Below are 24,218 nucleotides of genomic sequence, written 5' to 3'. Positions count from 1 at the left end.
ACGCCAGTCCACTCCTCCTTCACAGCTGTAGGAAGAAGCCTTTCCCTCTTTCTCGAGGAGTGGACCAAGATTACCTCAGATCAGTGGGTCCTGGACCTGATCAGAGACGGTTACCGATTGGAATTTGGTGCCCCGGTGAGAGACGTGTTTGTGGAGTCCCGATGCGGTACTGCTGTCAAACGGGCAACGGTAGAGGAGATCTTACAAGTCTTGTTGCACCTTGGAGCGGTGATCCCTGTGCCCTTAATAGGGCGGCGACTCCTGCAAATTCAGCTGCATCAAGGAGTGGTGATCCTCATTGCCCCGGATTGGCCCAGGCGGCCGTGGTATGCGGACCGCTGGTGGAGGCTCCCCTTCCTTTGCCTCTGGTACTGAGCCGTTGCAGGGTCCGGTGACCATGGAGGATCCCTGCCGCTTTGGTCTTACAGCATGGCTATTGAGAGGGCGCAATTGAGAGACAAGGACTATTCTAACAAGGTCATCTCCACTCTCTTGCACGCCCGCAAGCGTTCCACTTCCGTTGCCTATGCTTGGATCTGGCGCCAGTTTGAGGCTTGGTGTGTTTCTAAAGCGATCACACTCATGCAGGCTTCTGTCTCGCCGATACTTGACTTTTTGCAGGATGGTATATAAAAAGGCTTGGCCTATAATTCCCTGCGTCTTCAGGTGGCAGGTTTGGCATGTTTTCGGGGGAAAGTCGCTGGCCTCTCCCTGGCTGCACATCCGGACATTGCACGGTTTCTTACAAGGGTGCTTCGGCTCCGGCCTCCCGTGCGGGCCCCTTGTCCGGCTTGGAACCTGGGGCTAGTATTAAAGGCTCTTCAGTGTTCACCCTTCGAGCCGTTGAGGTGAGCTTCGGAGAAGGATGTGACTCTAAAGACAGTCTTTTTGGTGGCCATTACATCGGCGAGACTGGTGTCTGAGCTCCAGGCGCTGTCCTGTCAAGACCCATTTCTGCAATTCTCAGAGTCCGGAGTAACGGTACGTACTGTGCCTTCCTTCCTGCCTAAGGTGGCTTCAGCGTTTCACCTAAACCAGCCTATTTATCTGCCCTCCTTTACTAGGGAGGAGTTTCCGGAATCTTTTGGGCAGTTGCACCTTCTGGATGTGCGTAGGGCTCTGTTGCAGTATCTGCAGATGTCAAATGCTTTCAGGACCTCTGATCACCTTTTTGTATTGTTGTCAGGTCCTCGCAGAGGGTCTCCAGCGTCTAAAGCCACTATAGCCCGTTGGCTTAAGGAAGCCATTTTTTCTGCATATCTGCTATCTGGCCGGCCTCCTCCTGACGCCTTTAAGGCACATTCCACAAGAGCGATTTCCTCCTCTTGGGCTGAGACGGGAGCACTCTCTCTTCAAGAGATATGTAGTGCAGCTACTTGGGCTTCTAAGCTCTCTTTTGCCCGTCATTACAGGCTGGATGTGGCTGCCAGGAGGGACGCGCTTTTTGGAGCACAAGTGCTGGGGCGTGGTGTGGCTTATCTAGGGATTGCTTTGATACATCCCATTTGTAATGGATTCTTCTGCTGCTGATGACAAGGAAGGGAAAATTAGGTTCTTACCTTGGTAATTTCCTTTCCTTTAGTTACAGCAGATGAATCCATGATCCCTCCCTGATTGACTCTTTGTGTTCAGTTTTTCCTGCAGACATGTTCCCTCATTGGGAGAAGTTGGAAAACAGTCTTCAGGAGTTCTGGTCTACTACTGGAGGTTGAGTTCGTACCTCCTTTGTGTTATTGCTCCTGTTCTGGGGTGTTTGTTCGCTGTGAGGAAAGTTCATGTTATGCTACTTTGTGGTTTAACACTGCTTTGGAAGCTTCAAAATACTGAGAGGCAGATGGAGCTAGCCGTCCTAGAGGCACTATGGTTTTCAGTGTTCTCTATCTCCCCCTGCTGGTAGGTGGACACAACCCATTCGAAATGGATTCATCTGCTGTGACTAAAGGAAAGAAAATTACCAAGGTAAGAACCTAATTTTCCCATCTTTCTCTACTTTCCTAGATCCCTCCCCAGTAACCCATAAAAAGATGAATTCTATTAATAGCACCCTGTGCTGTTTTCTCCTCTTTTCCTTTCTTCCCTGCATGTCTCCTTGATTTTATTTCTTCCTGAGACTTCTGTATGCATCTCTTTTCTCTGATGCAACTCAATCTTTTCAGTGCTAGAGGCCCCCCTTCCTTTTACTGCAGTAGGCATCCTTGTGGAAAAATGATAACAAATGAATGAATTCTGTGCACTAATCCTAAGGAGCAATTATGGATGCAAGTCTGGAGATTTTGAGTTACAAAGCCCAGTTTCAGGCTGCAACATTTCAGAATATATAACCAATGCTTCTTATGTACACCCTTCTCTCGATGGTCTCTGGACTTCCCTCAATGTTTTCTATATGAGAGGCTTGAAGGGCACACTTCCCTGTAATTTAGCCAGTTGCAAACTATGCCAAAATATTTCACTGGACCCCACAGTTATCCACAAAGGAAAGATATTCAACATAAAGGGATCTTTCACTTGCTCATCTTCCAATGTGGTATATATCATTCAGTGTAAAAAATGTAACGAAGGATGCTATATTGGAGAAACAGGCCAGATGCTTAAGACAAGATTCAATTTACATAGACATCATATGAACAATACTGGTGCCAGCAGGGTTCCCACGCCTGTTGGTCAACATTTTACAGGACCAGGACACTGTACCAGTGATTTCACAGTGAGAATCCTGAAAGGTAACTTTAAAACCATACAAGAACGTAAGACCTTTGATGTCAGAATGATTGAATATTTTAACACCCAACAGAAAGGACTTAACAAGGATCTGGGGTTCCTAACCCATTATAAACCATAAAGCTGTATGTCTCTGTTGATCACCCTCCCCTCACCTATCCACACCCACCCTGTTAGAATATCAATGATATGCTTTGATGTCCCCTTGCATACCTCCGACCCACCCCCATCCTCCCACCCTGTCAGACTGTCATAGTAATGCTTGAATGTTTTTTCACTTATATACACTGTCAGCTAGCACATTTGCTTATTTCCGATCTGAGGAAGAAGGGCAACCTTCGAAAGCTAATCAAGAAATGTATTAAGTTATGTCCAATAAAAAAGGTATCATCTTATTTTCTTTTCCATGTTTTATTTTGTTTGATTTCTATTGATAACCTTAAGAGTGGACTAACACGGCTACCACACTCCTCTACTATATGAGAGGCTGTAACTAGTTGACATTGCATGCACATAATTAATTTTTGTTCAGCTTTCACATCTTTAAGCAGATTTCTGATGCAGGGCTAATATTGGTTCAGTCAAATGTTTACAATCCTGTTTTTAATTTTTATATTTTTAGTTATTACACAGGAAAAATGTTGATGATGACTGTTTGGAGCTGCCTTTTTATAGGACGAGTCCTCCTTGCTTTTGCCTGAAGATGGCAGAGCTTGGAGCAGACTTACCTGTAGCTGCGTGGGACTGATTAAATGAATCTATTCTCCTCACACTAAACCAAGCTTAAATCTTTATTTCATTTTGCTTCATTCTGTATGACTTTGTTTAAATCAAATTACTTTATTTTTAGACATTTATTTTGTGTTTTATTTTGTAAATGACATACATTTGCTTTATTTTTAGGCATTTCTTTAATTTATAACTTTTGTTCCCTGCACTCTTTCTGCGTACCCATCTCATGTCTGCTGTAGGCATGACGTCTATTCTGCTGTCGGCCGCCGGACTGCCCTCCCGCCTCTCCCATGCACCACCTTCTGCCAGCACAACCACTAAAATGCGCAGCTCAGTTAAGAAACTGAGGAAAATGCCTAAAAAAGGTAGTTTCTCTTCAACCCTATACTTGTTGCTTAATGTCTTTCAGAAACACTTTTTTTTTTTTTGCTTGTTTGTTTGGGTTTTAAAAATTTGCCTTTGGCTTCAGTACTAGTCCTGATAAAAGTAGCAGTGCTAAGGCTACCTCGCATGACGTGATGGCAGCCTGACTGCTGAGCCAGAGATACCATTGGACTACTAATGGGGTTGTGGAAATACTGCAGAGTGCTTACAGGTGCCTTGGGGAAGGGCAAACTCTGATTTGATTCTCATCTGACTCTGTGTCATAAAAAAAACAGATTAATGTAATCCTGTCTTTGTCGTCCGTGCATGGATTTGTAATTCTGACTTTCCTGGGAGTAACCTAGTGGTTAGGGTGGTGGACTTTGGTCCTGGGGAACTGAGTTCGATTCCCACTTCAGGCACAGGCAGCTCCTTGTGACTCTGGGCAAATCACGTAACCCTCCATTGCCCCATGTAAGCCGCATTGAGCCTGCCATGAGTGGGAAAGCGCAGGGTACAAATGTAACAAAAATAAAATAGATACTATTGGAGATTCTACATGGAATGTTGCTACTATTGGAGATTCTACATGGAATGTTGCTATTCCACTAGCAACATTCCACGTAGAAGGCTGCGCAGGCTTCTGTTTCTGTGAGTCTGACGTCCTGCACGACTCGCAGAAGCCTGCGCGGCCACATTGGTGATCTGCAAGGGCCGACTTCTACATGGAATGTTGCTACTATTGGAGATTCTACATGGAATGTTGCTACTATTTGAGGTTCTGTTGCTACTATTTGAGATTCTACATGGAATGTTGCTACTATTTGAGGTTCTGTTGCTACTATTAGAGATTCTACATGGAATGTTGCTATTCCACTAGCAACATTCCATGTAGAAGCCTGCGCGGCCACATTGGTGATCTGCAAGGGCCGCATGGAATGTTGCTGGAATAGCAACATTCCATGTAGAATCTCTAATCCAGTGGTTAGGGTGGTGGACTTTGGTCCTGGGGAACTGAGGAACTGAGTTCGATTCCCACTTCAGGCACAGGCAGCTCCTTGTAACTCTGGGCAAGTCACTTAACCCTCCATTGCCCCATGTAAGCTGCATTGAGCCTGCCGTGAGTGGGAAAGCGCGGGGTACAAATGTAACAAAATAAAAAGCAATGAGAAATTCAGAACTACAACACCGTCCAGGCAGTGGAACAAACCCAGGACTGAATCAACATGTTCCTTAAGGTACAGAGGCAGATGGCTGTCCTAACTCTGATGTAGGTCAAGTTTGACACTAACTACAATCTCACTTATGTCAGGCTCTGGAAGGAGTCCCTGTGTATCTAAAGATGACAACTAGGGGGATAAAGTGGAAGCTAAAGAAAACAATCTAGACCTATGGTAGGTTTGAGGCCTTCTGGTACTACTGGGAAAAGCCTTTGTGTTCATTTTCTGACATGCTCCAACATCTTACGCTTGTTTCCCTTGTTGTTTTCCCCTTCCTGAGCCCTATGACACATTTCCCTTGAGGTCAATGCTATGAATCCATATATTGTACCCTGTTTCTTTCAGGTATTCCAGGCACCAGCCCTGTTTATAAGATCATAAAGTTCTGTAATACAGTACAGTTTGTTTTTGCATACTAGCACTTCCAGGCTGTTCCTGCCTACATCCCCTTCTTTTTACCAGCTGTCGCTTAATCATTTCTAACCAAGCTTATCTGTCTCTGTAAACCTCATTTGGGTCAGCACATCCTTGGCTTTTTTTTCTTTGTCTCTTGTTCTTGCAGTGTAATGTGAGTTATCTGTATAATGTTGTATCCTTTATTTTGGGGATAGATTTGGCTCACAGGGAGTTAGTTACTGGGTAGTTTCCCTGTCTCAGGTGGGCTTGCAGTCTAAGGGCCTAACTCCACTATCCTGCATTAGTGCAAGTAACTTGCTTAATTAGTACATAGACCCTACTGATAAGTGGGGTGTGTATTACATTAACTTATTAATGCATATTATTTATGTTAGTAAATCTAGTGTTTGAGCTTGTTCATGAGCCAACATTGAACAAGCTGACTGGGACAATTGGTGAGACTTCAACTCTGGCTCCCCTGTTTCTCAGCCTGTTGCTTACCAAGTCTTAGCACCAGACAGCTTATGTAATGGATCAGTTTTCAAAAGTACTTGTATGTTTATCAGCTGCTGGTAAAGTTGTAAATCGGGAGTGTCCAGCCTCGGCCCTCACCAGCTTGGGATTTCAGAATTTCCACATTGAATATTCATGAGAGATATTTGCTTACAGTGGAGGCAGTGCATGCAAATAGATCTCGTGCATATTCATTGGGGAAATCCTGAAAACCTGACTGGACTGTGGCCCTCGCTGACCGAGGTTGGACACTCCTGGGATAAATCCTCTAACTGCTGATTATAAAGCATTGTTTTGAAATTGGTCCAACTAGCTCAGCCCTATTCATATAGTGTAGGGGTGGAGTGATGATGGGAATCATTGGTTATCAGTACAGCAGCTTTTCAGCAGTCCTAAAATAAATGCATAGGTTTTTCTTGTATCAGGGGAATATCGCCATGAATGGGGATTGGCAGGCACCACTTTATGGGGGCAATTCTGTAGATAAGACACTAACATGTGGCAGATTGCTGTGTAAGTGATTAGTATACTGGTGACACATATGCATGTATGTCTGCACATATATGTACATGCCTAAAATCCTTGTAAACACTATTCTGTAAATATGTGCTTGTCATACATAGCTCATGTTTAGCAGGTAGGATTATACATTGGCAGAACTCACACAGGTGAGTAATAAGGTTTGTATGGCTTTCGTCAAATCTAATTTATATATTTTTTGACAGGTGGCTATTCCCACTTCTAGTCACATGATCCATGAGTCAGCCAGTCAGAATCCAGAATCTGCCAAGCCACACCCAATCTACGCCCAAGCCATACCCTGCCCTGGAATTATGATGGTGCTTCCTGTAACATCACTGAAAGGGGGTGGAGTTTAGGGAGGAATTATAATGCCACTTCAGATGTCATCAAAAGTGGTGGGGCTTTGGTGGAGAGTGGGTGTGGACAGATTCTTGATTTTGATTGATTGGGTGTTGCGTGAGTCATGTGACCAGAAGTGGGTGTGGTTACCTGTCATATACAAATTAGATTTGACATGAGCTATGTAACCTTACTACTGCTCAGGAAACGTGTAGAATACTATAAGTTACATTTGTATCTCAGGAATTTAAGGTTCAAACATTTACACCAGCTCTTTGACTGGATTAGGTGCTTGTGGCTAACTGCATATGTGCATATATGCACCCAGTTATGCTAATATCCCATAAAGGAAAGTAGTTGCCTACTTTTATAGAAAAGGCTCCTAATAGGTGCCCTCTAGGTACCGAAATACAGGTGCACTGTAGCAGAATTATATATATATATCGGGTCATTTCTGCTACAGTGCACCTGTATTTCAATAAAAACACTGAAAACCTTGCCTGCTGATCCCTAGAGTTCGCAGGGGGGGGGGGGGGGGGGGAAAGAGGTTGATATTCATTCACATCACACACAGCTATGAGCCTCTCCCCACCTCACTCTTCAATGATCTCTTAACCTCCCTCTGTTAAAAACTCATCCATAGCAGTCATTATTTATATGCTATGGATGAGTTTTTAACAGAGGGGAGGTTAAGAGATCATTGAAGAGTGAGGTGGGGAGAGGCTCATAGTTGTGTGTGATGTGAATGAATATCAACTTCCCCCACCCCCGAACTCTAGGGATCAGCAGATAAAGTTTTCAATGTTTTTATTTGCTGCATAATAGATTTTGCATAACAAAAGCAAGAGCAACATGTTGGGTTCAAGCCTCCAATCTGTGGCACACAGCACAGTTTAGTTTAATACAATATTTTTGATATGCAATCCTTGAAACAAAATACCAGAGTAGTTTACAGTTCATAATTTAAAAAGGCAAAACGATCAAACATATCAAAGTGACTTACAATCAGTAATTTAAAACAGGGAAAACAAACAGCAACACGCTGTCACTCTCCAAATGCAGTAGAAAAACAGTAAGCCATAATGGCTGCTTTAAAACAAGCCAAGGATTGCTCAAGATGGAAATATTTAGGTAAAAAGGTAAAATGCAGAATTGCATGTGGATTCATGACGGGCTTTCGAGGGAGGTAGAATAAATAAAAGATTATCATTGTGAGAATGAAGAATGCAAGAAGCTGCATGTAGGATACGTACGTCAAACAAAGCAGTGAGCACCTTGTACTTAATGCTACATGAAACGGTGAGCCAATGTGCTTCCCTTAGTTAAGGAGATATATGGTCATTGAGCTTGAAGTTAAAGGGTAAGTAGCCTTCTCCGAGGACAAGCAGGCTGCTTGTTCTCACGACTGGGTTGACGTCCACGGCAGCCCCCACCAACCGGAAGAAAACTTTGCGAGCGGTCCTGCACGCAGGGCATGCCCATGGCGCATGCGCGGCCGTCTTCCCGCCCGTGCACGACCGTTCCCGCTCAGTTTTTTTCGATTCCGCGCTGGAGAGAGACATGTTATCGTCTCTCTCTGTCAGCCCAGGAAACCGGATTGTGGCCTAGCCGCGACTTTTTTCCTATTCGCGTACACGTTCGCATATTTTTCTATCGCTAAAAAAAAAAAAAAAAAAAAGTTTCTTCGTCGTTCTTAGCCGCGAGGGCGCTTCGTTGGGGCCTTGTGGCCACGTGGTCGTTTTCTTTTTGGGTGTGCTTTTCACCGCCACCATCAACGACTTTGACTTCGCCGACGCGATTTTTCCGTCGATGTCCTCGAAGGTCCCGAGCGTATTCAAAAAGTGTGGTCGGTGTGGCCGGCAGATCTCGCAAACCGATACCCACGCTTGGTGCCTCCAGTGCCTCGGCCCGGAGCATAATACCAAGACGTGCACCTTGTGTCTCGGCTTAAGGAAGCGGACACAGGTGGCGAGGCAAGTTCTTCGGGACCGTCTTTTTGGAACTTGCGCCGGCCCTTCGACGGCATTGGTGTCGACGGCCGGATCTTCGGTACCGGTACCGATGTCGACGAAATCGGCGCTGACTCTGGCACCGACCCCAGGAGTACAGGTACCGTTGGCCCACCGGCGGGGATGAGCGGCCGCGCGAGCAGTCGGCCCCGGCCACTCCCTCTACCCAGGGCCATCGGGACCAACCCTGTCGGATCTGATTCCTCGAGGCCGAGGGGGGTTCTACCTCCTCTTCTTCTCTGCCGCTGAGCGCCGATGACGGGCATTGAAAGAAAGCGAAGAAACACCGTCATCGGTCACCCACTGCGCATGGGACTGCCAGCTCCGGTACCTCGAGGGATGACTCGACGCCCAGGAAGCGGCAGTGCCAAGAGGAGCGTTCCCCCTCGGTTAAAGAGGTGTCGCTGCATCAGTCCGCGGGTACTTCGGTACCGTCTCCTGGACCCGAGCAACTTCCGGCACCGATACCCACACCGGCCCCCCTGCCTTTGCCAACAGCGGGCCTTGACGAGTGCCTCCGAGCTATCCTTCCAGGGATTCTGGAAGGGCTGATGCGCCAGGCTTTGCCGGCACTGGGGTGCTTGCGCCCCCGGCGCCGTTGATGGAGGCGCCGGTGTGCTCTAGCCCGATGCCGAGGCCTCCGACGCCGACGCCGCTCATGCTCCTTATACCAAATTTCATCATAACAGAGTAGTACTCCGCACTCACCCTAAGTTCCTGCCAAAGGTGGTGTCGGAGTTCCATCTTAACCAGTCAATTGTCTTGCCAACATTCTTTCCCAGACCGCATACCCGCCCTGCTGAGCGTCAGTTGCACACATTGGACTGCAAGCGAGCGTTGGCCTTCTATCTGGAGCGGACACAGCCCCACAGACAGTCTGCCCAATTGTTTATTTCTTTTGACACCAATAGGAAGGGGGTCGCTGTCGGGAAACGCACCATCTCCAATTGGCTAGCAGATTGCATTTCCTTCACTTACGCCCAGGCTGGGCTGGCTCTTGAGGGTCATGACACGGCTCATAGTGTTAGAGCCATGGCAGCGTCAGTGGCCCACTTGAAGTCAGCCACTATTGAAGAGATTTGCAAGGCTGCGACGTGGTCATCAGTCCACACATTCACATCATATTACTGCCTCCAGCAGGATACCCAACGCGACAGTCGGTTCGGGCAGTCGGTGCTGCAGAATCTGTTTGGGGTTTGAATCCAACTCCACCCTCCAGGACCCGATTTTGTTCTGTTCAGGCTGCACTCTCAGTTAGTTGTTCTTCGTAGGTCAATTTCTGTTATGCCCTTGCCGTTGCGGGGTTCAATTGACCTGGGTTCTTGTTTTGAGTGAGCCTGAGAGCTAGGGATACCCCAGTCATGAGAACAAGCAGCCTGCTTGTCCTCGGAGAAAGCGAATGATACATACCTGTAGCAGGTGTTCTCCGAGGACAGCAGGCTGATTGTTCTCACCTACCCTCCCTCCTCCCCTTTGGAGTTGCGTTTTACTCATTCCTTTGCTTGTCATTCAACTGAGCGGGAACGGTCGCGCACGGGCGGGAAGATGGCTGCGAATGCGCGGTGGGCGTGCCCTGCGTGCAGGACCGCCCGCAAAGTTTTCTTCCGGTTGGTGGGGGCTGCCGTGGACGTCAACCCAGTCGTGAGAACAATCAGCCTGCTGTCCTCGGAGAACACCTGCTACAGGTATGTATCATTCGCTGTATTCTGAACAGTCTGAAGTTTCCAATTATGGGTAGATTGTTATAGACAATATTCCAGTAATCGATTTGAGAAATAAGCATATGAAGCAATAGCACAAGAGACCTCACTCTCATTCAAGAATATTCACATACAGAAGAATTATAGCTTCATAATTACAGCTTCCTCAATAAATTCTTGCTTCCATCTCATCCAGAATATTCAACGCTTGATGAAAAAAATAAGTAAAATCTTAAATTTCTTTAAATTTGGGCCCTTTTTCGAAACCGTGGTAGGGCTACCATGGCAATGGCATGTAACAAATTGGTCCTACTGCTTGGCTACCACAGGAGCCCGACGGTAGTGCCAGTGGGTACTGTCCACCATTTCCAGTACTCGGAAATAATTTTATTTTTTAGTGCCAGGGGCTTACCTGGCAGTAATCAGGCAGCCCCATGTGCTAATTAGGAAGCAATAAAGGGTCCCTCAGGAAATGGCTGTGCAGCAAGTGCTTAATTTACCACATGGCTATTTCCATTGTTTTTTTTTTTTTTAAACATCTTTTTACGTGCTGCAGGCAAATCGGTGTGCCAATGCCACCACAGGGTCCTTTTACCGCAGCTCGGTAAAAGGGCCCCCTAAATTGTTATCTCAGTATCATTTTAGTTGTTGGTTACAGTCCCCAGCAAGTGATTTGAAAACGCTAACCACTTTGCAACTTTTTTACTCTCGCGTAGAAGGGCCTGGTGATGGGTTTGCAGCTCTCACAGTTTTTCTTCAGTGGTTTTCTCTCTCCTTCCAGTTTTTGAGATTGAGGACTTTCCATGGATACTACATCCCAGATTTTATGAAATTGAACTTCCCAGAGTATAATATCTATATCATGTTCTTACAGATAAAGGGCAAGATGAAATCCTTTAAAGACAGAATATCGTCCCGCCTCGAGAGATTATTTTGCATACATTCAGTTACATCACTGTGTCCTCCCTCCCTATATTATCTTTAACATCAACAGTTTGGGAATAATTTATGACTGGTTTGGATGCACATTTATTTATTTTATTTATGCATTCTTTTATCCCACTGTTATCCAAAAACAAGTTTTGGTTCAAAGTGACTTACAGTTTAATTTTGGGTGAGAACATTGCAGTAGCATTTTTCCACTTCCATAGAGAGGACATCAGTAGTCCTAGTGTTTATCGGATCTTCGAGGTAGTCTTTTGTATTTATCTATAGAGTTTTCTGAGAGGTAGTTTTGAAGCGGTAGGACCTTAATTTATATAGTTGTCTGTAGGGTTTTGGTGAGGTAGATTTGGTGAGTTAGGATGTTGATAGCGGTGGGGCAATTATTTGAGTGGTTTTCTGAGGAGTTTTGTGGAGGTAGATTTGTAGAGGTGATATGTTGATATTTTGTGGTGTTGATTATAACATTTTTTTGAAAAGGTAGATTTTAATTTCTTTCCCGACTTGAAGATAGTCATACCTGGGCTCCAAATGGTGGTATAGAATGCCACCATTTGGAGCCCAGGTATGACCAACCCAGATTTATGTATCCTGAATGTGAGCTCTTGACCTTTTGCAGCAGTGGGCACGCTTTTCCAAAGCCCTGAATGTGGGCTGGGTGGGATGGACAAAGAACAGAATGAGGTCATAATGTGCATTTAAAGATATGAGAATGAGCTAAACTACAGGACTCCAGGAGTTATTGGTAGATACAAGAGGAAAAGTAAACACAAGCCACTAAAAAGCCAGTCAGACCTTTCCCCACAGATCCTTGGATGCAGCTCTGCTGAGGACATGATCTTGATTCACCCTGCTGTAGAGAAGCAGAAGTATGATACCTAGTACTGCTACCACTACTTATTTCCATAGCACTACTAGACGTATGCAGCGCTGTACACTTGAACATGAAGAGACGGTTCCTATTTGACAGCTTACAATCTAATCAAGACAGACAAACGGGACAAATAAGGGAATTTCTTAAGGTGGAAATGATAAAACAGATATGGATACTGAACAAGTGAATAGGGTGAAAGCAGCCTCAAAAAGGGTGGGCTTTTAGCCTAGATTTGAAGACGGCCAGAGAAGGAGCTTGATGTCCTGTCTTAGGGAGTCTATTCCAGCTGTATGGTACAGCAAGTTAAATGCTTTATTTGATGTCCTTAAAATATTATCATGGATATTTACAGGAGCAGATCAAAGAGTATGATTATGGTGCCTTGGCACTTTGTGGGGTTCAGAACTAGCTATTTCTCTTCAGGGCCAACAATTAAAAACTTGTCTTTTGGGAATTTATAAGACTACTGAAAGCGTGTCTATATGGGAAATGCATTATACATTTTTGAAAGAATGTATGTTTTTCCTTGCAGAGCACTTAGGCAGGGTAATGTGTCTCAAGTATTTATCTTCCCGTGCACATCTTGGTCATATATTTTAGTATTGTCCTGAGATTCTCAGTTTTTGGACACAACTTTGTGCTCATGTCTCAATCGTGAGGTGGAACACATGGCATCCAGATCTACATTTGTTGTTTGACGTTTTTACATTGTCAGCCACATCGTCTAAAAGCCTAAGGTCCTTTTTTGAAATGTACAACATTGATGGCAAAGAAGTCCATTTTGCTTTATTGGATGTTATCTGAAACCCCAACTATCTCACAATGGAGATTCATTCTCTATGATACTGCTCTGTGTATTGGTACGTAAAGGAAGTTCAGATTTATCTTCCAGAGGTGAACAATTTTCTAGGGGTTGGACGCCATTTTGGAACTCTCTGACTCATGTAACATGGAATAGGATTCCTAACTCATGAATATAATATATTGTTTTCTGTAAGATAGGGATGTAACTTTGTATAATTTGGCACATTTTAGTCATTTACTCGCTTTCCGGTTAGCTTTAAGAATTGTTAGTAGACTTCCAGTATTGAGCGCTTTTGATATTGTATTGGTGTTATTCTCTTTATCATGTGCCATCTAATAAAGATTACGAAGGAAAACAGTTTCTTTGAATTTCCTCAGCTTGTAAATCTTTTGGTAATTCATTCCACAAATAGGGAACCAAATAGGAAAAGTAATAGTCTTGGTCTTTTTTTTTTTTTTTTGTAGTTCATGTCTAATACATTTTCTTCTTACTTTTCCATTTAAAACCGCTTTATAAAGGCATGCATATGTCATTATAACCCTGGCTGCATATGTGTCTGCTGTTGTGTTGTTTGTACTCTAATTCCACCTTTGCACATGCTTGAGGTTTCTTCAGGTTTCTCAGAGTTGAAGTGGCTGAGTAGCAGGACCCTTTAAGGCAACACAGTTTAACATCTTCCATCATTAAATAAAAATCAGAATAAACCTGGGCTTTTTGTTCATTTTTAAACAGGTGCTGAAACTAGGAGCTGGACTGATCCTGAGGGCGAACTAGGTTCTTTGAAAATTTTTATCTAGCTTTTAATAACCCATGGGGTCTTGACAGCACATATACTGAATTTCTTCGGCTCGTTCTGATAATGATCCAGTAACTGAATTTTAGACCACAAGGAAATCCTTTGTTCCAGTTGCACACCAGTGATCTAATTTTATTTATTTTAATCAACATAGAGTCTGGGTGGCATTGGATTACACCTCTGGACTCTGAGTATGGCACTTGGTTGCAGAGCTGATCACTTCTAGGTCTGGAAAGGGATATACTCTGAGATAGAGGGAGTAGTTCTTTAAAATAGGTGCTAAACATACACCAGTTATGACTACTAACATATTCATATACATTTTAGATACATGCCTATGCATTATTCTGTAAATGCATGCATAGTGTTTATTTTATAGGTGGGTGGACTCTCTGCATAGCATGGGCTGGGCTACCCTTTTATATGCGTAACTTAGAGAATACTATAAGTTATGTGCATATCACCAGCACCTAGGCGCACACACTCGATGGCTGGTATAAGTGTTCATGCAAAAGCACATACATGCGTATATGCCCAGTTAACTAGTATTCTGTAAAGAAAAGTAAAGAGTCCTGTTATAGAATTACCCCCTGTAGAGCCTCTCCTACTGCATGGCTCTGGGGTATCATCTGAGGAATTGAGGATACAGAGCCTTTTACTTTTGGACTGGGTAGTTTAGGATATGTGTATGTATACAAGGCCTGTGGGATGCAGAACTTGTCACTTCAGTGTTTGGAGAGCTGAGGGGACAGTTACAGGGATGCAGAGCTTGTTCTAGTACTGAGTGGTTTTGGGATAACACAGAATCGATGACCTCAGATAAAGACCAGTTGACCTATCTGGTCAGTTCTGCGGGTTGGCACAAGATTTATTGAAGAATCGTGTTTAAGAACAAATGGATTTGGTGCACTTAACTATGTTTTTTTTAAACAGCATCATTAAATTGTTGTCTGACAATTCTATAAGCTAGCGCCTAAATTTAGCTGCTAGTAGTGCACCCAGTCTAAAATCTCTCTATATAAAAGGCAACACCAACGTTCTATGAAGCCTCCAGCCGGAAGTGTGAAGGGGGCGAGATATCCGGTTTCCCTATGAGTGTCTGCCCCGCCCTCTCTGTAACACAGTCAGTGAAGGAAAACAGCAGAGCAAGAAATCAAATCGCTGGCTCTGTAACAGTGAAGGACTCAGAGGGGGGAGGGGAGAGAGGCCAGAGGGCAGGGACACACACACTCCCACATGCACACAGAAGAAAACATTGCTAGCCCCCGTTTCATTTGCATCAGAAACGGGGCTTTTTTACTAGTGATAGCAATAATTGGCAGTTATGTGTGTAAGTGCTAAGCAGTATTCTGTAAACAGCATGCCTAATTCGCTTAGCACACAACTGTCAAGGAGCCAAACGACGCATGCAACTCCTAGAATGCTATCGGTTGTGTGCATTGCATGGTGCACTTAAACCAGCCATGACCTGCCTATGTGGCTTTGTGCTAGGCATACCCTTAAGCTGTTATAAAAGAGGTACTAATTTATAGATTTGCTTTCAGAGCCTTTAGTAAATGGTCCGGATGTATAATGTTTTTCTATACCACAGGTGCAAAAGATGGGCCATAATGTTGAGATAGAGTCCTAGGCTTTAGTGTCTCAAATGGATAAGTGAATAAGCTACCCTTGTTAATTTCTGTGTACAAGATGGCAATGTTCCTACATGAGTCTCAGAGTAGCTGGGGACATTTATTCCTGAATTTAGGTGCAGCTGCAGTAGCTATAGAAAATCTGCATCCCCTTCCAAAATGTTCAGCTTTTTTGCCTTACAGTCTGGGAGTGCAATGCATTAAAACTGTCTTTCTATGTATTCACACATTCTGCCCCACAACAGCCATGTGTGAAGAATATATTCCAAATATTCATAGAAAATGAAGGAGAAAAATGTATCCACCCTTCTTGCACTTCTGTAGAAATCCTAAATGCTTGAAGCTCTGTGTGATCAGTCACATTCAAAAGCATACACCAAGTGTTAAATTGTACTGACTCACAGTAACTCCTGTTGGTTCCCTCTGCATTTCAGAGCAAAATTCTAAGGGGCAGCAAAAACTAAAATAAAAAAAAAACAAAACAACTTTGGGACATAGTTATGAAAAGATACAGATCAGGGGATGGATGCAAAATAATTTCAAACTCCATTGGAGCATGGGCTGAGGTGAAACAGATTATTAAGAAGGGGGAAGGTATATAGCACCAACAAGATCTTGTTTTGTCAAGCCATCTCTCCAAATTGATGAACAAACAAGGGAGGAGACTGATCAGAGAGAGAGCCAAGATACCAGTGACAGCTTTGAAAGAGCTACAGGCTTCCATGACCAAATCTGGTCAAAGGATGTCTATGACAACAGTATTGCAAGCACTCTACAAATCTGGCCTCTATGAGAGAGTGACAAGCTATTATTTAGAAAAGTCCACCTTTAATTATGTTTGTGTGCTTCAGAGGAATGCTCAGGAGATACCGAAGCCACGTCAAACCACTAAACATTTTGTCACAAAACTGCTACAGGACCTTTTGGTCCAAAGTATTATATTTGGTACCATACTAACATAGCTTCCTTGTCATCAGCAGCAGATGAATCCATTAACTGATGGGTTGTATCCGCCTACTAGCAGGTGGAGATAGAGAACACTGAAGAACCACAGTAACCCTTGGACGGCTAGCCCCATCTGCCTTCAGTATTTCTCTATCTCACAGCAGATGTGGACGTAGCTTGATCAGCTCCTGGATTTCTGCCTGGGGTGGCTCCTGTGCTTTGCCAGGTTGAGGCAGGGGTGTTGTGGCTGGTGGTGCCCACTTAAAGGCATATAGGTTCGCCCTTTCCCTGCCTTACCCATTCTCCCCTCCTCCCGGAGTCCCTCTGTTGCTGCCTGCCTCCAACTTTCCTCACAGCGTTAAAAAAAAAAAAAAAGGGCGCACTTGTACAGTGTTGCTATTTCTGAGGCTTTCTCCAGAGATTCTGGTTCAGTACAGCTTGACTGGAGCTCATTGACTCTGTCTTCTGAGGTGAGAGTGGTGCCCAGCTCCTCTGGGGAGGTTCTCCGCGGACAGCGTTCTGAGCGGGGTAAGTTTTGGCGTGAGCTGCCATTTTATTGCTATATTTCCGTCCAGTCGGGCGATGTCTGCTGAAGGAGTTAAGCTCTGCTCCCGCTGTGGTAAACGCAGGTCAGCAGCGGGGCTTTGCAGTCATGCTCCTTAGGCGCTCGAGCTAGTATGAGCATGGCGAGCGGTGATTCTTCCCGCTCGATGGAGCTGGCAGCGGGAACCATTTTGGAGAGCGCCGCGTGACTTGACCCTCGCATTGGAGAGGAGTCTGAGTGCAGGGGGATGCCTTGTGTCGAAGCTGCTAGAGGAGCTCCAACCTCCGTTTCTCCTAATTTGGGGGGCGTGAGGGGTCAGGGTGAGTTTTTCTCCCCTGAATTGTGCTACTGATGCATAAGGCCTATCATGCTGAAAAGAGCTCTGCCGCAGGTGTCTGACACTGTGTTGCATTCTGGATTCCCTCCGGGTGTTGATGGCCCGGGATGGCTACAGATGTTATTTCTTCCCCTGAGTGTTGGAAGACGCTAACGTAGACGGGTAAATTCCCCGTCTGAAAGTGGCACATCTCTCCCCCCCCCCCCCCCCCCCCCCCCGTGGTCAGGCTGTAGGGAGTCTGAGGGATCTGGCAGGCCCTCATGGACGGATGATCCAGAGGAGGGTGCCTGTTTGCCACTGGATTCGGATGATCCCAGTGCGGTTCGGATTTTCCACCATGACGAGCTACCAGCTCTCATTGCTGACGCCTTGCAGGCCCTCTCGATTGATGATCCTGCCGAGGGCGATGCCTCCTCCGTTAATCTTAGGATGGTGAGTACTAAGAAGCCTACTCGGGCCTTTCCTGTGCATGACTCCATCCAAGAGCTTATTTCAGCTCAATGGTCTGACCCCGATGGGCCTTTGAAAGTGGCCAGGGGCTATGGGTCAGCTTTACCCTCTGAGTGAAGATCGCTTGGCCCTTTTGGGATGTCTAAAGTGGACGCATTGGTCACGGTGGTGACTAAAAAGACCACTCTCCCAGTACAGGGAGGGGTCGCTTTGAAAGACATGCAGGACCGGCAGCTAGAATCCGTGCTGAAGCGGTTCTTTGAAATATTGGGCCTTGCCTTAAGGGCGTCTATTTGCAGTTCCTATGCAGCCCGGGCCTCTTTTTCCTGGTTACAACAGGCGGTGGATTAGCCCGCGGATGGTGTGGGGTTTCTCTCTGAGGTTGCCCTGCGGATGGAGTCGGCCCTGTCATTTTTAGCTGATGCTCTTTATGATCTGGTCAGAGCTTTGGCTAAGCAGATGTCTGTGGCAATTTCAGGCCGCCACCTTCTTTGGCTGCAGCATTGGGCGGCTGACATGGCCTCTAAGCAAAGGCTGGTGAGGTTACCCTTTTGGCGCCTCCTGTTATTTGGAGAGGATTTGGAGAAGATTGTTAAAGACCTAGGGGACTCTAAGCCCCAGCGGTTACCTGTGGATAGGCTGAGGCCTTCTTCCAAGAGTCCTGTGTTTCCCTCCTATTCCAGACCTCGCTTCCGTGAAGCTTGCAGGTATCGCCCGGGGCACTCTGCTGGGTTTTCTCAACATGCCCGTTTTCAGCAGAGGAACTCCTTTCACTTGGGCAAACGCTCCGCAGCGGCCGGGTCACGGCCAGGAGTTCAGGGGTGTCCACAATGATGGGACGCCGGTCCACTCAATTCCTGCAGTAGGAGTAAGTCTTTCCCTCTTTCTCAAGGAGTGGACCAAGATTACTTCAGATCAGTGGGTCCTGGACCTGATCAGAGAAGGTTACCGATTGGAATTCGGTGCCCCAGGTGAGAGACGTGTTTTTGGAGTCCCGATGCGGCACTGCCATCAAATGGGCGGCAGTAGAGGAGACCTTGCAAGTCTTGCTGCACCTCGGAGCGGTGATCCCGGTGCCTCCTGCCGAACGCGGCTGCAGCTGCTACTCCATTTATTTTGTGGTGCCTTGAAAAGGTGGGTCTTTCAGACCAATCCCCGACTTAAGGAGAGTCAACGAGGCTCTAAGAGTGCGTCATTTTCGCATGGAAACCCTGCGCTCCGTCATTGCGGTGGTACAGCCAGGAGAGTTTCTCACGTCTCTGGACCTAAAAGAAGCGTATTTGCACATTCCTATTTGGCCCCCGCATCAGCGGTTTCTCCAGTTTGCGGTGTTGGGACAACATTTCCAGTTTTGGACCTTGCCTTTCGGCCTAGCCACAGCTCCTCGTACCTTTTCCAAGGTAATGGTGGTGGTAGCTGCCTATCTCAGGCGAAAGTACTACTACTACTACTTATCATTTCTAAAGCGCTACTAGACGTACGCAGCGCTGTACACTGGAACATGAAGGAGTCCCTGCTCGACAGAGCTTACAATCTAATTAGGACAGACAGAACAAACGAGATAAGGGAATATTAAAGTGAGGACGATAAAATAAGGGTTCTGAACAAAGTGAATAAGGGTTAGGAGTTAAAAGCAGCATCAAAAAGGTGGGCTTTTAGCTTAGATTTGAAGACGGCCAGAGATGGAGCTTGATGTACCGGCTTAGGAAGTCTATTCCAGGCATATGGTGCAGCAAGATAAAAGGAACGGAGTCTGAAGTTAGCGGTGGAGGAGAAGGGTGCAGATAAGAGAGATTTACCCAGTGAACGGAGTTCCCGGGGAGGAATGTAGGGAAAGATGAGAGTGGAGAGGTACTGAGGAGCTGCAGAGTGAATGCACTTATAGGTCAATAGAGGAGTTTGAACTGTATGCGGAAAACGGATAGGAAGCCAGTGAAGTGACTTGAGGAGAGGGCTAATATGAGCATAACGACACTGGCGGAATATTAGTCGTGCAGCAGAATTTTGAACAGATTGAAGAGGAGAGAGATGCTAAGTGGGAGACCTGTAAGAAGCAAGTTGCAATAGTCTAAGCGAGAGGTGATAGAGTGTGAATGAGGGTTCTGGTAGTGTGCTCAGAAGGAAAGGGTGAATTTTGCTGATATTATAGAGAAAGAAATGACAAGGTTTTAGCAGTCTGCTGAATATGTGCAGAGAAGGAGAGGGAGGAGTCGAAGATGACCCCAAGGTTGCGAGCTGATGAGACAGGAAGGATGAGAGTGTTATCCACAGAAATAGAGAATGGGGGAGGAGGAGAGGTTGGTTTGAGGGGGCCAAGATGAGAAGCTCTGTCTTGGTCATGTTTAGTTTCAGATGGCTCTGAGACATCCAGGCAGGCAGAGAGGGTATCAGAGTTCACCCTTATCTCGACGACTGGCTCATCAGAGCGGATTCGGCAGACGAAAGCCATCTTGTCACAGCCAGAGTGGTTACAGTCCTGCAGACTGTAGGCTGGGTGGTCAATATACCCAAAAGTCACCTGACCCCCCTCTCAGTCTCTTGAGTATTTGGGGGTTCGATTCGACATGGCCTCGGGGTTTGTCTTTCTCCCTAACCACAGGCTGTGCAAGCTTCAGAATCAGGTCCGTCTGCTTCTGTGGATGCCTCGCCCTCGAGCTTGGGACTTTGTCCAACTGCTGGGATCGATGATGGCCATGTTGGAGGTGGTTCCCTGGGTGAGAGCGCATATGAGGCCACTGCAGATTGCCCTGCTTCATAAATGGTCTCCGATTTCCCAGGAATATCAATGCAGACTATGTGGCTCCCTGCGGCCCGGTGCAGTATGGATTGGTGGCTCTCCGACAGGATGCTGCGACAAGGAATGCCGCTCGCGCTTTCTTCTTGGTGCCTGGTGATAACGGATGCCAGCCTTTTGGGCTGGGGAGTGCATTGCCAGGGAAGCTATGCTCAGGGTCAGTGGACACCCGTGGAAGTGGGGTGGTCCATCAATCGCTTGGAACTGAGAGCGATATTCCAGACTCTTATGGCCTTCCACAAGACTCTGAAGGGGCTTGCTGTCTGGGTTCTGTCAGACAGCAGTGGCCTACATAAATCATCAGGGCGGCACTCAGTGCAGGGCCCTGGCCGCGGAGGCCGCTCAGATTTGCCACTGGGCCGAGCTCCACCTGCAGCTTCTGTCAGTAGCTCACATATCAGGTCAGAGCACCGTGCAAGCCGATTTTACTACTACTACTTAACATTTCTAAAGTGCTACTAGGGTTACGCAGCGCTATACAATTTAACATGGAAGGACAGTCCCTGCTCAAGGAGCTTACAATCTAAAAGACAGGTGTACAATCTAAAAGACAAGTGTAGAGTCAATCTGATAGGGCATACTATATTTCTCGAAAGGTTAGGTACCGAAGCAGCATTGAGAGGTGAGTTTAAGCAGAGATTTGAAGATGGGTAGGGAGGGGGCTTGGCGTAGGGGTTGAGGAAGATTGTTCCAGGCATAGGGTGAGGCAAGGCAGAATGAGCGGAGCCTGGAGTTGGCAGTGGTGGAGAACGTACTGAAAGGAGGGATTTGTCCTGAGATCGGAGGTTACGAGCGGGGAACATAGGGGGATATGAGGGTAGAGAGGTAGTGAGGAGCCACAGACCAGGTGCATTTGTAGGTAGGAGGAGAAGCTTGAATTATATGCGGTAGTCTGATCGGAAGCCAGTGAAGTGACCTGAGGAGAGGGTGATATGAGTATATCGGTTCTGGCGGCATATAAGACGTGCGGCAGCGTTCTGAAGGATTGAAGGGGGGATAGATGGCTAAGTGGGAGGCCGGTGAGGAGTAAGTTGCAAGTAGTCAAGGCGAGAGGTAATGAGAGCGTGGACGAGAGTTCGTGTGGTGTGGCTCAGAGAGGAAGGGGGCGAATTTTGCTGATGTTGAAGAGGAAGAAGCGACAGGTCTTGGCAGTCTGTTGGATATGCGCAGAGAAGAAGAGGGAGGAGTCAAGATGACTCCGAGGTTGCGGGCAGATGGGACGGGGAGGATGAGGGTGTTATCAACTGAGATAGAGAATGGAGGAAGAGGAGAAGTGGGTTTAGGTGGAAAGACGAGGAGCTCGGTTTTGGACATGTTCAGCTTCAGGTGGCGGTTGGACATCCAGGCAGCAATGTCAGATAAGCAGGCCGATACCTTGGCCTGGGTCTCCACGGTGATGACTGGTGTGGAGAGATAAAGCTGGGTGTCGTCAGCATAAAGATGATACTGAAAGCCATGAGATGAGATCAGTGAGCCTAGGGAAGAGGTGTAGATTGAGAAGAGAAGGGGTCCAAGGACAGATCCCTGGGGCACTTCAACAGATAGTGGGATGGGAGTGGAGGAAGATCCATGAGAGTGTACCCTGAAGGTGCGGTGGGAGAGATAAGAGGAGAACCAGGAGAGGATAGAGCCTTGGAACCCAAAAGAGGACAGTGTGGCAAGAAGTAAATCATGATTGACAGTGTCAAACGCAGCGGATAGATCGAGGAGGATGAGGATGGAATAGTGGCCTCTGGATTTGGCGAGGAGCAGGTCGTTGCAGACTTTAGAGAGTGTAGAGGGCGAAAACCGGATTGAAGTGGATCGAGGATGGCATGAGAGGAGAGAAAATCAAGGCAGCGACTGTGAACGGCGCGCTCAAGTATTTTGGAGAGGAAGGGGAGGAGAGAGATGGGGCGGTAGTTGGAGGGGCAGGTAGGGTCAAGTGATGGTTTTTTTAGAAGAGGTGTGACTACAGCGTGCTTGAAGGTGTCAGGGACAGTTGCAGTGGAGAGAGAAAGGTTAAGGATGCGACAGTATGGGAGATGGTGTTAAGTAGGTTGGTGGGGATGGGATCGGAGGAACAGGTGGTGCATTTCAAGGAGGAAAGAAGGCGGGAGGTTTCATCCTCAGTGATCTCAGGAAAGGAGGAGAAAGAGGCCATGGTTGGTTGGTTGTTGGATGGGGCTACAGGCTGAAGAGGAGGTGGTGGCTTGGTAGTGAACTCAAGGTTGATCTTTTGCACCTTGTCGCGGAAGTAGTCAGCCAGTGATTGAGGAGAGGGTGAAGGGGGAGTGGGAGCGGGGGGCACTTTGAGGAGGGAGTTAAGGGTGGTGAAGAGACGACGAGGGTTGGAGCTGAGAGAATTGGTCAATTGGGTGTAATAGTCCTGTTTTGCAAGGAATAGGGAGGAATGGAAGGAGGATAGCATGAATTTGTAGTGAAGGAAGACTGAATGGGTACGAGATTTCCTCCAGAGGCGTTCAACGGATTGGGTGCAGGAGCAAAGGTAACGGATGCAAGGGGTCAGCCAAGGCTGGGGATTAGTACGCTTTGTGGGACGGGAGGTGGATGGAGCGAGGGTGTCCAAAGCAGAGGAGAGAGCGGCATTGTAGGTGGAGACCGCTTTGTCTACAGTCTCAGAGGACATGATGGAGGGAGGAGATTAGAGATACTAGAGGATAAAGTGGGGGGGGGGGGGGTCAATAGCCTGGAGATTCCTGGAGGTGGTGGATAAAGTTGGGCGGGGGGGGGGGGGGGGTGAAGAAGTGTGAATGTGATCAGGTGATGATCGGAGAGAGGGAGAGTAGAAGCGTGGAAATTGGAGGGTGAGCCGGAGGAGGAGAGGACGAGGTCAAGACAATGGCCGTCACGGTGAGTGGGGGTGGTGGAGCACAGCTGGAGGTTGAAGGAGGATGTTAGGGTGAGGAACTTAGAAGCATTAGGGTCGGATGGTCATCAGCGTGTATGTTAAAGTCTCTGAGAATGAGAGATGGCGATGAGGGTTCAAGAAAGCAGAAAGCCAAGCATCAAAGTCGGTGAGGAAGGAAGAGAAGGATTTATCGGGGGGGGGGGGGGGGGGGGGGGGGGGGGGGGGGGGTAGATGACTGCGACTGAGTGGCAGCGGGTAGAATAGCCGGATGGAGTGGGCTTCAAAGGATGAGAAGCAGTGAGACTGCGGTAGGGGGAGGGGTTGGAAACTACAGGAGGGCGAGAGTAGTAGCCCAACGCCTCCACCACGGCCAACTGGGCGGGGAGTGTGGGAGAAGAGAGAACCTCCATGGCAGAGGGCCGCGACTGAGGCCGAGTCTTCCGGGGAGATTTTCTCAGCAGGCATCAAATCGACCCGGCAGAATGAGAAATGGCAGAAGTTTTTCTTCAGATTTGTGCCAAATGGGGGACTCCTGGAATGGATCTAATGGCGTCAAGTGCAAATGCCAAAGTCCCTCGCTTTTTCAGCAGACGGAGAGATCCTCGCTCGGCGGGGTTGGATGTACTGGCTCAACCCTGGCCCTCGGGCCTCCTGTATATGTGCCCTCCTTGGCCCTTGATAGGGCGAGTCCTTCTACAGATTTGACTGCACCGAGGATTGGTGATTCTCTTCGCTTC

At 46.9% G+C, this 24,218-nt stretch overlaps 1 protein-coding gene across 3 annotated transcripts in view; it reads left to right on the top strand.

Moving 5' to 3' along the window:
• The window catches only part of DTX2 (deltex E3 ubiquitin ligase 2), a 110,050-nt gene that overhangs the window by 41,733 nt on the left and 44,099 nt on the right, over nt 1-24,218 (top strand). For 2 of the 3 annotated variants that reach the window (XM_030222349.1, XM_030222350.1), the window contains exon 5: nt 3,690-3,815. The exons of the other annotated variant lie outside the window; for it this stretch is intronic. In XM_030222349.1, the coding sequence (XP_030078209.1) occupies nt 3,690-3,815 (126 nt within the window). The remainder of the gene's footprint in view (nt 1-3,689; nt 3,816-24,218) is intronic. 3 annotated transcript variants of the gene reach the window in all.

Source organism: Microcaecilia unicolor, chromosome 13, assembly GCF_901765095.1.
Source record: "Microcaecilia unicolor chromosome 13, aMicUni1.1, whole genome shotgun sequence".
In the NCBI taxonomy this organism is placed as follows: domain Eukaryota; kingdom Metazoa; phylum Chordata; class Amphibia; order Gymnophiona; family Siphonopidae; genus Microcaecilia; species Microcaecilia unicolor.
The sequence above is the reverse complement of the archived record's forward strand: the minus strand, read 5'-3'. Positions and strand labels throughout refer to the sequence as shown.